The sequence below is a fragment of the Mustela nigripes genome, chromosome 13 (assembly GCF_022355385.1).
Source record: "Mustela nigripes isolate SB6536 chromosome 13, MUSNIG.SB6536, whole genome shotgun sequence".
NCBI lineage: Eukaryota > Metazoa > Chordata > Mammalia > Carnivora > Mustelidae > Mustela > Mustela nigripes.
In genome coordinates this window covers 113,195,357-113,208,947 of record NC_081569.1, presented here as the reverse complement: position 1 = coordinate 113,208,947, position 13,591 = coordinate 113,195,357, and the positions used below count along the sequence as shown (strand labels likewise).

The 13,591-nt window shown below is 44.8% G+C and overlaps 1 protein-coding gene across 2 annotated transcripts in view; it reads right to left on the bottom strand.

The window, feature by feature from the left end:
- Positions 1–13,591, bottom strand: part of RAD51B (RAD51 paralog B) — a 683,675-nt gene that overhangs the window by 103,253 nt on the left and 566,831 nt on the right. Inside the window, exon 11 of one of the 2 annotated variants that reach the window (XM_059373464.1) lies at positions 7,110–7,598. The exons of the other annotated variant lie outside the window; for it this stretch is intronic. Coding sequence (XP_059229447.1) covers positions 7,558–7,598 — 41 coding nt within the window. The 3' untranslated portion in view covers positions 7,110–7,557. Of the gene's footprint in view, positions 1–7,109; positions 7,599–13,591 lie in introns of those variants that run through there. 2 annotated transcript variants of the gene reach the window in all.

Here is a 13,591-nt window from a genome sequence, read left to right as displayed (position 1 = left end):
CTGGCACCTTGATCTTAGACTTCCAGTCTCCAGAAGTGTGATAAAATAAATTTCTGTTCTTTAAGCTATTTTGGGTGGTATTCTGTAATGGCAGCCTTAGCAGACTAATAGAGCAGGAAACCATTTTTCATGTGTCCCCCACCTTCCCTTCCACCTCCTCAGCCCTTAGTCCTTTTCCCCTGCACAGACTAATCACCTGACACCCAAAGCCATTTGGACTAGTTACTAAGAGAAGTCGTCAGCAATCCCAGTTAAGAAGGTCTGCTATTTCTCCAGTGGTGTAAACACAACCATTGGGATGGGCTGAGAGGCTGGGGAGAGTGTGGGAAGATGTCATTAAAGAATTCTGTCCATGAGATGCACTCAGGACATTTCACTAAATCCTGTGTACCTGAAATAGGGAGAAGCTGCCCGAGTGCACAGCACAAGGGGACTCTGGAGCTGAGATGTGGACATGGAAAGTATTAGTAAAACCTAGGATGCCTTAAGAAACATTGAGAGGCACAAGTCTGTCCAGCTAGTTGGCTGGTTTTAACAAGTTGGTTTTTTTCCTGGACAGTCTGAGTCCAGCTTAGACAGTGATGGTCAGAATAATTACTGCAAAATTGGCTTCATCCTAAGGCTTCCTATGGGTTTCCTCCAGGTGTTCTCGTTAGAGAGGCTTAGGTTATTAACACAAAGATAGGTGGTTGCTGATTAACCCCAGAAGGGCCTCGAGGACTGGGAGAAAGCCAAACTGGCTTCTGCTCCATCTCTCCAACAGCTTTCAAGCTGTTAGAGTGGTAATGACTGTGGAGTTGGACGGTGGTATTGGAGAGAGATGCTGGACAAACCCCAGATGGGTTTTCAGATCCCAGGGGACAGACAACGGCAATAGATTTCAACCTTAGATCCTAAATGGAATGAGCAGAGATCTGGATGTCATCCAGAGGAACTGGCTCTACAATCCCAGAGCAGCAGGTTTAGAAACACCATTGGAGTGACCTTCCCCGCCATCATAGGCTCCTAGGGAAACTGCACTTTTGGTCGGTAGATAAAAGCTGGAACAAGGTTTGATGAATGATTTAATCAACACTGACATACCCAGAGCTCAGGAAAGGGCAGGGAAATCCAGGGCTGTTTAGACTTGCCTCTAATTCACTTCTAGCCTCACAGCCACTGAAAAGAATACAGAGATGCTGACATTTGAATGTAGGTGTCTGGGGTTGGCCTTTTAACCAACTGATATGGTATAAAGGCAATGGTCTCTACTGAGTAAAAGGCTAAGCCCAGTGTCGTAATTCAGTTCTCTCCCAGTCCTCTCCTTGATGTGTGAATTCACACAATGCATCATTTCTCTGACTCAGATGAAACAGGGCAATGCCACGCACAACCAGTCCTCTAAAAATATCAGGGAGATTTGTGAAAACTGCCAGTGAAGAGCTTTGGGCATACTGGGAGAACACGACTGGCAAAGACCTTATCTACCCAGACTCCTTCACTTGTGTTCTAAACCATATTTTGAAAGTAAATTGCTTGGGACTGGATATTCGAGACTCTGGGACCAGGGCTCCATGAGGCCTGAGGTTGGGGGCCTGGGGAAATGCAGAAGTCTTAGACAGGAACTAGGGATCCTTGCAGGGGTCAGAAAAAGCTCTGGGGAATTAGCAGAGCCAGACTATCTTCCTGCTCTGCTCCATCTGGGTCCCTTGATGGAAGTTTCTCATGCTTCTGCTGATGTTTGATTTTTGGGGAAAGGGAAACTATTCCAAAGATCAAGAGAAAGAGGAAAGGTACCTGAGTCCCATGGTGGGAATGGGAATTTTTTTTGGCTGAGAAAGGATTTTATTTCCATCCCTCCTTCCATGCCTTTCTCCAATCTTCCTTATATTCTCAAATAAATTTTAAGAGCTCTTCCTCCCTACTTGCTAGTCCTATACCTCTGTGATCGCACACTTCAACAGGGTGAGAGGAAGGATGCTGTATCAGGAGTTGGTGGGTGAGCAATGATAGGAGCCCGGGCTGTGCCTGGAGAGCAGGCCTACAGTGATGAGATGGGGGGACGAAGAAGCAAGAGAGAATGAGTATCTGCAGCGATCCCATTAAGGGTTCAAAGAGCCCACTAAGGCTCATCACATCTTCAGCCCCTCACAGACCCTCTGAAGGAAGCTGCCTTGCCCCACCTTCTGCAACTTGGGCAGACATGCTTGCAGCTCATCCCTCAGCCCACAGCTGACTGGCTGGCTAGTGGCCAATGATGTTCTCTGAGACAGAACAATAAGATGATCCTGAGCCAATGAGATTGTCTCTTAGGAATTTTAACTAAGAATACCAAGGAAAGAAGCCAATGGGAACTGAAGTTGAAAGGCTGAGGTATATAAGGAGGAGCTCAAGACCCCAGGATGGGCCACATGCAAGCTGAAGTTTTGAGTAGGCAGGATCTGCTGTCTATAGGGTATGTCTGCTGGGACATGAGTGCTTCAGGTAGAAATGCAGAGGGAAGCAGAGACTCAGAGCCTCCGAGGTAATAAATCCCCAGGGCTACCTCTTCTCCTAAAGGCTTTCCAATTCCAGGCTACTTATATCCTTAAAAATACCTGTTCCTTTTTACCTGAAGTAACTGAGACTCTTCTCAATGAAGAGAGCCCAACTATAACTAATAATTTGTAGCAGTTCCGTGAAGGTAAGCTGACATGGAATTATCTGAAGACATTTGCTTTGGGGAGAATGAGCAGGCTGATTCCCTTAGCAAACATGGCTACTGCCACTGTTTATTTGGAAGCATTTTGTGTATTTGAGATCAGGTTTTAGACAGGAAATAGTGTGTCCTAAATTCTCCCTTTGTTCTTATGGTATCAGGGTAGGCCAAGACTATGTTTGAATCCTGAAGAAAGGAGGTCTTGGCATCTACAAAAAGTGGGCTGGTCTGAGAAAGCTAAGTCCTTTTTAAGTTACTAAGATCCAGGTCTATCAATCTCTGAGAGGAAATCTTTGAAACCATGACTTTTTACCTAGTTAAAAGGAGAAAGAGGTGTGGCAGCCATGTTGGTTCACCAGTGGGATCTCGTGAATCATTTCTCATCTCCAATTTCAGGGCTTAGGAGGGCTAAACTGGAAGGAAAACTGAGAGCAGCTCTTGTCAATATGAGACCTCATCTATTATGTCCACAGCCTGTTGGAAATGTCCCCCGGCAAGGCTGCCATCAGCACTTGACTGAAAACACATGGAAACAGCCCACTCAGAGCAGGAATTCATTATTGGAAGAATAATAAGGGAAAGTTTTTTCCCCCCCTCCTCTCCTCTCTCTCTCTCTCTCTCTCTGCTGGGAGAGCTGCTTTCTGGAAAAGTCACAGGGCTTAGAGGGAATTTGAATCATGTCTGGTAATAAGGGGAGGAATGGAGGAGAAAGGGCATGTTTCCAGAAGCCCTTTCATACAAAGCACGATGGTTATAGGCAACTCAAAATTAGTTGTTCCATCTTAGATGTATTACTGAAATCAGGCCATGGCTCACTTTAACCCCTTATCCTTTCCTAAGGTTACTAGTGTCTGATAGATCCAAGGGAAAAGTACCCAGAGTTAACTGGTTTTCTGTGGATACTCCTCTCTTTCAAAATGGTTGCCTATAGACTAAAAATGGGCAAAAAAAACCTATTTGGTCTTCTTTCCCCAACACTAGACATAAGTCTTCGGTGTATACTGGGTGATCCAAGGAAAGGTATGTGCAAGGGATGAGTGTGAAAGAAGGAGATAATGTGCCAGCTCACTGGCTACAGCATTATGTGGCAGACGTTACAAGTGCTCACTAATATCTAGTTCTCCTTTCCTTCCAAATATAGGGGAGGTTTGGGGCACCTGGGTGGCTCAGTGGGTTAAGCCTTTGCCTTCTGCTCAGGTCACGATTTCAGGGTTCTGGAATCGAGCCCTGCATTGGGCTCTCTGCTCAGCAGGGAGCCTGCTTCCTCCTCTCTCTGTGCCTGCCTCTCTACCTACTTGTGATCTCTGTCAAATAAATAAATAAAAATTAAAAAAAAAAAACACAAATACAGGGGAGGTTTGTGTTTCCCACCTCCTTGGAGCTGCGTGTAGATGTATGTGTCAATTCTTGGGGAAAGCACTTAATTGCCAGTGCTTTCTTTCTCTCTCTTCCCCTACTGTGGCAATTGTAGAAGTACATGATCATACTGAAATGGAATACTGAGTTGTCATATGGAGGACAGCATCCCGGGAGAGTCTCTCAGACACACAGACTTTAAGTCACCAAGATTTTGGGGGTTGTTTGTTTAGGCAGCAAAACCAAGTCCATCCTAACTTATGCCCACTATTGATTGGTCTAGTCTCTTCCCAGATCTCTTTGTAGTTTCTGGAGAATTTGGGCTCCATCTGAACATTGTGGTTACTGGAATTCAGAGAGGTCAACAATGTGCTTTCACTCACAATTAGGATATTTTTTTGAGGATTGTGATGGGCTCACTCCTTCCATTTGAGCAAAAGAGGCCTCTGATGAATTCTGTAGTAGAATAAAGAAAATACGTTCATAGCCATAGGACAAAAGTGATGGTGACAATATTGAAACCAAAGCTCAAAAAAAAAAAAAAAAAGACACTCCCAAGGGGATCTAAAATCACACTTTTAAGGTCAGAATCTGATATTTTGTACTTGTTCTTCCCTTTATTCCCCATTTCTTCCTTACCTAATCCTCATTCTCCATCTCCAGAGTTCTCACTTGGCTCTCCCAGTTTTGTCAGATCATCTTTTAAATCCTGTCCCTGAGCAGTAACCTTGCTTACAACATACAAGACCCAATGCATATGAGTCAGCACTTCTGGGTTAGTCCAGAAATGTTTACTCTGAGGGCTGACAGGGACCACTTCTGAATCCTCACTAGGATTGCTGCACATAGACAGAGTAGCTCAGATGTCAGCACAATTAGGGAAACAAAGTTGGACTTTGACATGTAAATGTATATGTACACACACAGATAGAAAAAAAAAAAATCCGTGAGTAGCATCCAAGGTCAACACTAGATACCCCACTACCTCTCATGGGAGGTACCAGATTGGCCGCTTCTCAGCTCATGAAAACCACCTGTGTCTTCTTTCTTGTGAACGTTTCCTGGGGCAACTTTCCTGAGCACGTCTCCTAATCTTTAATCATGGTGGAAAGGGAAGGAGGTAGTAATGGGTCTCTACTAAATTCTCAGCACGCTGAGCAGGCTTTCTGCAGCCTCTCCTCCCAGGGGAAGTTCAAACCACTGGTGTTCCTGTTGGTGATTCTTCGGAAAATACTCACGGAGTTCCTATTCCATGCACAGTACAGCACTGAGTACTTTAGTGAACTGAAGATGATAAGAAGTTGCCACAGATGTGAACAGAAGTACTACGTGGGTGAGGGGTGAGAGAGGAAGAAGCATGACTGAGTGGGTTCGCATCCACCTTCTGTCACTTTCTAGCAAGAGAGTGAACTTTTGTCTCATTCCTCATCTGCGCAGGAGGAATGATGTGAGGTCCTACTTTGTGAGACTGTTAGGATCAGGTAAGCTTATGCATATATAGTGCATGTCAGACATGCAGCAACACTTAATAAATACTGGCAAGATGCAAAAACAGCACGTAGGTCCTGTCCTGGCAGCGTGGTGTGTGGTGAAAAGCCCTGTTGAAACTTGGAGCGGGAGAGTGTGGGGCTGATTCGTCAGTCATTGGGTGTAGAGTACCATCTTAGGGTTTCCTGGGGTCAAAAAAATAGGCTCAAGGAGGAAGACATCTAATCCTTGCCAGTTGTGGGGAGACGACTTCCTTGTACCTCTCTCAGACACTGCTGGGGGCCCTGTTTTAATGTGTGAACCGTTGAGCTTTTCTTTCCCGGTGGGCAGCGAAAGCGGAGAGAGACTGAATTAAGAGTTACAGAGAATAAAACATCTTTCGCAACTTCTCAAATAGTCCCTTGATGTTTGAAATTAGTCAATTCATGTAGTAAGAACTCATAGGAAATGTACATTTAATCAGCCGCAAAAACTCGGCTTGGTTTTCACAAATGTTCTATTGAAGACCACAAGTTCCCAAAATGCATCTCGCTTCAAGGGAGACAAATGACCACAGTCTGGAAAGTCTGCCTCCCCGACCTTTTTCAGGTCTACCAAAACCCTCCCTGCCTTCCAATGCCCAGCACATGGTTTGCTCTCCAGGAATACCTTCCCTGATTCGCTCCAGCTGGATAAAATGTTCCCGGTCTTTCCCTTGCAGCGTGAGGCTTGGATGCACATCTATCATATCATTTTATTTTACTCTGTTTTACATTATAGTTAGTGGTATATGGTCTTTTCCATTTCTCACAATATAGTTCTTGAGGACGGGACACATATCCCATTCTTGCGAGCTGCACCGCAGCGTCTGGTGAGGGCTCAATAAATACTGAGTTGTTAAAACACTGAGTCATTCACTCACTCTTCACTAATCCGTACCTACTTTGTGCACAGCGTTCTGCGGGGCACTGACGGGAAACACGAGCTAGGGTAAGACCTGACAGTAGCCTCCCAAGCATTTAAAAACCTCTGGAGGGGGAGCAGCTCCAAAGCGATTCTAGAGAGGACAGCTTGGGGGACACTAACAACTTGGGTTAGAGAGGTCCCCCATACCAAAGGCCGGGAAGATCTGATGCCTGACTTTGAAGGAGCTGAAGCCTCCAGGCCTTGCACTGAACCCAGTCTTGAGGCTTTGGTTGGAAACTTCATGGCAGTCGGAGGGCGTGGGCTGGGTGTTCTGCTGGAAACAACTAAATTACCCTATGGGTCACCAGTTGGTTTATTTGCTAATTGACTGGCCCAGCTTTGGGCTTTAAATCTAAAGAAATCATTTCATCCTTTATTAAATACTGCATGAATCTCACTCTTTGTCCTGCAGGGGCTGTACACAATATACTAGTGAAACTTGAATTTACACCACAATAGTCATGCCACTAATGACCTTCCAAATGCCACTAATACCAGACATGTCCCGCTTCTCAGTTGGATCCGAACCTGTCAGTGAATTCTGAGCCCATCGACCTCCCTCTGACACAAGAGCAGACCCCCACACCCATGCCCGCCCCCAGCCTCCCCATCTTTCCATGATTTAATTTCTGAATCAGTAACTCTTTGGAGACCCCAATTCCTTTACACCCACTCTCTTTATATGGTGGACAATACTTTATTCGGAAATGTTCCCTCCTGTAATTACAAATCCTGTTAGTCATCCTCCTCCTCTCCCCAGGGGGATTGTGGGCTTTAATTAATTAACGTGGCTGAACTGCTTTGAGGTGCCTGGTTGAAAGGTGCTATGTAAGTGCAAATTATTATTATTATGGCTGTTGACATCCCATGGCGGCAAAGCCTTCAGCCCCACGCATCTACAGACCTGAACAAAGGCTTCTTCATCCTCACCTTCCCTGCTAGGTCTGAGATGGCTGGCTCAATGGTATGGAGGCAAATCTGTTACCATCTCAACATCAATCAACTAATTAATCCCCATTATGTTGGCTTCCGTTTCCTTCTTCCAAGCAGCACCATCCTGTTTCATTTCACAAATCGTGTGCCCAGCAGCTCTAGACAACGGTCATAGTGTGTCCCTGTGGCCTCTGTTGGCCTAAAGGAGTTTAAAAAAAAAGGGGAGGGGGAGAAAATACGTTTGGAAAAAAGAAGTGTTACCAAGAAATACACTAACTTCTCACTAATAGTCTAAATAAAACTTTCCTTCCAGCTGTAGTCCCCTTACATACATGCATATCTTCCTGTTACCTAGGGAGCCAGCAGCCTCAGAAAGCAGAGACCCCCAGAAACACAGCATAGGTGTGGGGTAAGTCTCACAGTCATGGCTTGACTGCTGAGAGCTGCAGACAAAAGCCCTTTCCGGGCTGGGTGGGAAGAGGTCATCCAGAGAAGTGGGAGCCCCTCTTTGGCTTCCTCCACTAGCTCCAGGTTTCCCCTGAGAAAGCCAGCTGCCATCTGTAGCCAGGAAGTCCTCACAAAGACAGGGGAGCATGATTTAGATGTTTTGTGCTGCACCTAGCAAACCTCGGCCCTTAACAAATGCCCAGTACTTCCACTGTGATGGTAGCCATTGAAAGCAGCCCTGTGGGGGAGACGTGGCCTCTTGAAGGGACGCTGCTGACCAAAATGCTCCTTACAAGGTTGTGCCTCAGACCCTTTGTTAGCATGGACGTGGGCGAGCCTCAGGGGGTCATGTCTTCATCTGCCTCCATTTATCCTCCCTATTGAAGGGCTCCTTCAGGACATCGGTCAGTCTCTGTGGGAAGTGATTTGGAGGGCAACAAAAGAACTTGGGCCCTTTGGGGGGCCTTCAGAATTCAGTAAACATCTGGACACGGAAGGCCAGGTTCTCAAGCAGTCTAGCTGGGGACATGTCAAAAGAGAAAAAGCTGTGTGTGTACTGCAAGCTCTCAGTTCTGTGGTGACATTTGTGGGAGAAAAACATAGCCACACCAGTAGGTAGATAGGAAGATTTTTCAAAAGCTCCTCTATTTGTCAGTTTTTGTGAGGGCAGAGTACTGTTTGTCAGCTCTTGGGGCATGTGCGAGGAAGTAGAAGTTTCGCATGGCTGGGGAGCAGCACGTGATGGATGTTCCGATTCTCAGTGCACGATGAATAACCCGCGGTTGCACAAGCCTATCCTGGGAGTTGTTGTTAAGCATTTCTGTTATCCCTGAGGTTTGGAAAACACTTTCTAGTCAAGGTGACTTGTTACATTCTCATCAAGAGCATATTTTAATTGACCAAAATATGAAGTACTGAGGCTAAGGGATTTACATTTCATCACATGGTGAAATTCAGGATCTGAACTCTTGACTCTCAACATTCCCTTTATTATTGAATCAATCCATTAGAACACATTAGTCAGCATGATTCAACATTAGTCACATGGCACTAATCAGCCTTCCCCAAGGTTCCCAAATCTATCCTCAAGCAGGGAAAGAAACTGGCCTCTATCAAGAGACAATGGAATGCCATTTTCATCGGTATTCAGGGGCTTACGTCCAATTCAATCCCCCTGCCCCTACCCCCTACTCTCAGGAACCTTCCTCAGTCATCCATTTGGATTGATTCTATTTCCTTTATCCATATAACATTATTTGAATCTCAATAATAGGTGTTACAGTTTGCCTTTTATTAAACTTATTTTGTTTTTGAGCTAGATTTTGAGTTACTAAGAGAGAAGGACCATTTTCCCCCCAAGGCTTACAGCCCTTGAGCACTGTGGTTTACAAACAATAGATACCTCAACAAATACCCACTGAACTGAACTCACTGAAATGGAGCTTAAGTCATATTCCAGAAAGAACACCAAGTCCTCTTGGAAGAAGTTATCAAAGAAAATCAACAACCTGAATTGATTTAACATCTTTTAGTATTATTACCTGCTGGGCATTTTCACAAATGCAAATTGTTAGCTCTGCAAAGATAGCCAAATGGCTTCCAGGTGCTAAAAGAGTGTGGACCCAGTCTAACTATAGTCCAGGCCTTGGAATAAAGTTTTTTTCTATAACCTTATTCCAACTGACATTTTGTTCCATGTGTAAAAAAAAATGTGGAGACAGGAAAAAACATTTTTTGGGGAAAATGTGTTTAGTCTACGACTTTGGACCCAAATTCATACCCTGCTTTGTGCTATAAGTACAAGTAGCTCTTGTTCAAGCATCTTCCTTGTGTAGTATATAATAGCAAAACACATACTAAAGTTTCTGCTTGTGAGAGATTCTGTTATGGGTGCGGGACCAAGATTTTTGGTGTTGATCCCTGGTGGCATTACTGATTGTGATACTCTACTTCTCTGCTCTGGATTCTCCAAAGAGGGTCCTGATAGCATTTTTAACATACAATATTTACAACACAATATTTATGGTGCATTTCAACATTATGCTATAAGCCCAACCCTAGGGTCTGTACTATTGCACCCTGGGGTCTACTGTCTGCAGCTGGGCTCCTCTGAAAAGTATGTATCCCTGAATGTTCATCCCCCCTTCTCTCACATGGTAAAAGAACTCCCAAAATTTAACTGGGAATATGGACACCCAGATAAACAACTACATTTCTCAGTCTTTCTTCCCAAACATCTATAGATTGGCCAACATGATATAAGCAGAAATAATGTGTGTAACTTCCAATTAATATCCCTAAAAGAAGGAGGATGCCCTTTCCTCTCACCATCATTCTCTACTCCATACAAATTCTGCTACATATTCTGGATGGAGGTCATGATGCTGAGCCATTGTGGACCATGATAACAAGGGCAACATCCTAGGTGTGATGGGGCAACAAGCTAAGAGCCTGCATCCTTAGACAAACATGTGGGATGAGCTGCTGTTTCTAACTCTGGACTGTATTCCTCTGCAATGCTACGTGAGAAAGCAATAAACCTCTACTCTTTATTCCACTGTTAACTCAGATTGTGATTCTGTCCAGCTGAACTTACAACCCAACTCAAGAACTTCCTTAAGGGACTGCTTACATTAGTGTGACTGATCCATCTTAGCTTAGGATCCAGGACAGGACTAGGATATTCCTAACAGAGGCTCATCAAATCTGAGAGGTAAGTTACCAGAGGGGCTTCTGTGATGGAAGATGAGAGGCCCAAACCCATTTCTGCTTTAGTAAAATCTTGGGAGTTCTAAGTACCTAAAAAGGGCTACAAACATAATTTGGAGGCAGTGAACACAACTTTGCCTTTCTGGAACTCAGACTGCTGACCTGAAAATAAGGGTGATGGAAAAAACTAAAATCTCTCATTCTTAGAAGTGTATATAGCTAACTTTGGGAGGAATTAAGGTAATTTTTCTCAACCAATCATCTAAGTATATGCATAAAGCACATGGGTTGTGCAGAAGATCCCTCTAGAGACTATGGAAGGATTACACCCCAATGGCAGAGATAAGAGTCATCCATAAAGAATACAAAGAAGACTGACCATGGAAACATGACAACAAACTCAGAATTACACACAGCTGTGTAGAAATGGTCCACTACAACCAGAGGAAGTTTAAATTGGTAAACATCCTTGGAAAGCAACTTGGGAATATATGGAAAGATTAGAACATGCATCCCTCTGACCAGTCGTTCCACTTTTTCTATATACCAGAAAAATACTCACACCAGCCCACCAAGTGGCATGTGCAACAGAATTCACTTAAGTTAACAAATGATTGAAATTTCCATCAATGGGGGAATGGATAATGTGGTACATTCATACAATGAACATGGTTGCCTCATTAAAGTGAAAGAACCATCATCTGTGTGTATCAGAGTGGATAAATTGCAAAAACACAACGTGAAGTGACAAAAGCGAGTTGTGGAATGATGTGTACAATACACCATTTATGCAAACTTGGAATGCACTCAAAGCAAATCATTATATTATGTGTGGATTCACATACATGTAGAAAAGTTCTTCAGCATGAGGAGAAGGATGTATATCAAATCCAGGAGAGTTTTTACTTTTGTGGAAGAGTGCAAGACAGGGAAGGGATGGACTGGGAGTTTTTTGTTTTGTCAAATTTCATTCCTATAATAAAAAAAATAATCTGAAGCAAATGTAACAAAATTTGAACATTTGCTAATTCTGGGTGTTCAAGTCATGGGTTTTATCAGTTTCTGTCCTGTTCTGTATTTAATTTTTTTTTCCACACTGAAAACAAAATCTCTCTTTGAAACTGATAGCCAGAGTAAAAGAAGTAAACAAAGCAGAGGGCTGGTGTGAGGAGATGTCATGGAGAGAGGGAATGTGAAGTAAATGTCCAAAAAGGGGAAAGAACTGGCAGAGGGGCATCCTTCCTCATCTTCCCTGGGAATCTCCTCCCTGAGAGGCAGGCAGAGCTACAGAGGACAATGCCTTGGCCTGCCCCAGCTTTCTGAGGCTGCAGGGGCACCTGGCAGCGGAGGGACAACGTGACAGACCTGCTCCGCCCTCTTCTCTGTGACCTCTGGGAGAGGAGCTCACTTTCTGTGCTCCACTGAATCCCAGGGCTCTCTGCCCAGGCTCCCACAGGACTGTCAGGCTATGCCAGGTGTGTGGGTTGTATTGATCAAGCAGACCTCCATCCCTGGATGGAAATGGATCGAGAACCTTCTGGGTCACTTTGAGTCCACCAGGCAGAAAACATTTAGATGGGTTACTAATTCCAACTGAAATCTGATGAAATTAGATGGTGGCATTTGGGGGCAAAGAATTTTTCAATAAATCATCCAGTTGGCTCAATGACTCAGAAAATGGGGTGGAAGAATTTAACCCAACTTTGTGACAAGAGAACAAATAGAGGAGATTGATGCCTCTTCCAATGAGCTTCAAAAGGTGCTCAAACAACCATTCTTGATTTTACAAGAAAGATGAGGTGCATAGTTTTCCAGCTCTTAAGAACAATCATTGTTTCCTTGTTTTCTGGTTTCTTCCGATTCCCTATGTTAGGTGATTGAAAAAACAGGAAACTAGCTTCATTTGCAGGGCCTTCTCTGGACACTTCTCAGGGTGCCCTGGGCTCCCCTGAGCTTCCCCAGCCCCGTCCCAAGGTTTATGCTGCTCATTTAGCCTTGAACTAGCAGAGGACAGCACCAAAATCCAAATGCATCCTGTCATACCTAATTTTAATTTTTTAAAAAACAACATTAAAAACCACCACTCTGGGGCGCCTGGGTGGCTCAGTGGGTTAAGCTGCTGCTTTCGGCTCAGGTCATGATCTCAGGGTCCTGGGATCGAGTCCTGCATCGGGCTCTCTGCTCGGCAGGGAGCCTGCTTCCCCCTCTCTCTCTCTCTCTGCCTGCCTCTCCATCTACTTGTGATTTCTCTCTGTCAAATAAATAAATAAAATCTTAAAAAAAAAAAAAAAAAAAAACCACCACTCTACCCTACCAAGAAACTAAGCCATTATCTTCTGTCCTTAACAACCTGGCTTTTGTTCTTCAAATGCTGCCTAGATACCCAGAGCCATTCAGAGAGTAGGAGAAAGGAAGGTGATTGAGGAGGAGCATCTGCTGACTCTCCCTGGCCAGCCCGGCTTCCCCACCAAGTCAACCGGCCTCCACTGCCATGAGGCCAGGATGAAGGCTAGGCCTGCTCTGGGAGAGCCTGGCCTCAGGTTTTCCGGAGGTCTCCCACAGACAGCATCAGCAACACGGCCTGGCTGTTTTCAATTACACAATCTTAATCTTTATTTCTGGCTTGACACAGAGGTCCAGAGGTCCCAGCTGTATTCTGCCGGGCACAACATTTGGGGCTTGTTGGGGGAAACAAAGAACGCGACCAGAGCAGAATGTGGGTCAAGTTGGAGTTCACTATAAATGCTCTCTTCCTTTCTGCTGCCATGAGGTTTTGCGGGCCCACCCCATTAAGGCTGATTCCCAAAGCCAGCTCTGCTTTTCCCTCTCCCCTAGGTTTCTGCACCCCTTAGCCTCACTCTGAGCCGGCCAAACTCTCAGCTTTTCTACCCCGTGGGTACTGAGTCTTTCATGGGGGGAACTCTGGGGACAAAAGGAGAAAAGGATTTATGGGAGGCACCCCTACACCCTCACATTTGCCACCTCAGTTGCACAAAAGGGCTGTCTCTCCCTCTGCCGGGACCTGGCCCCTCTCAG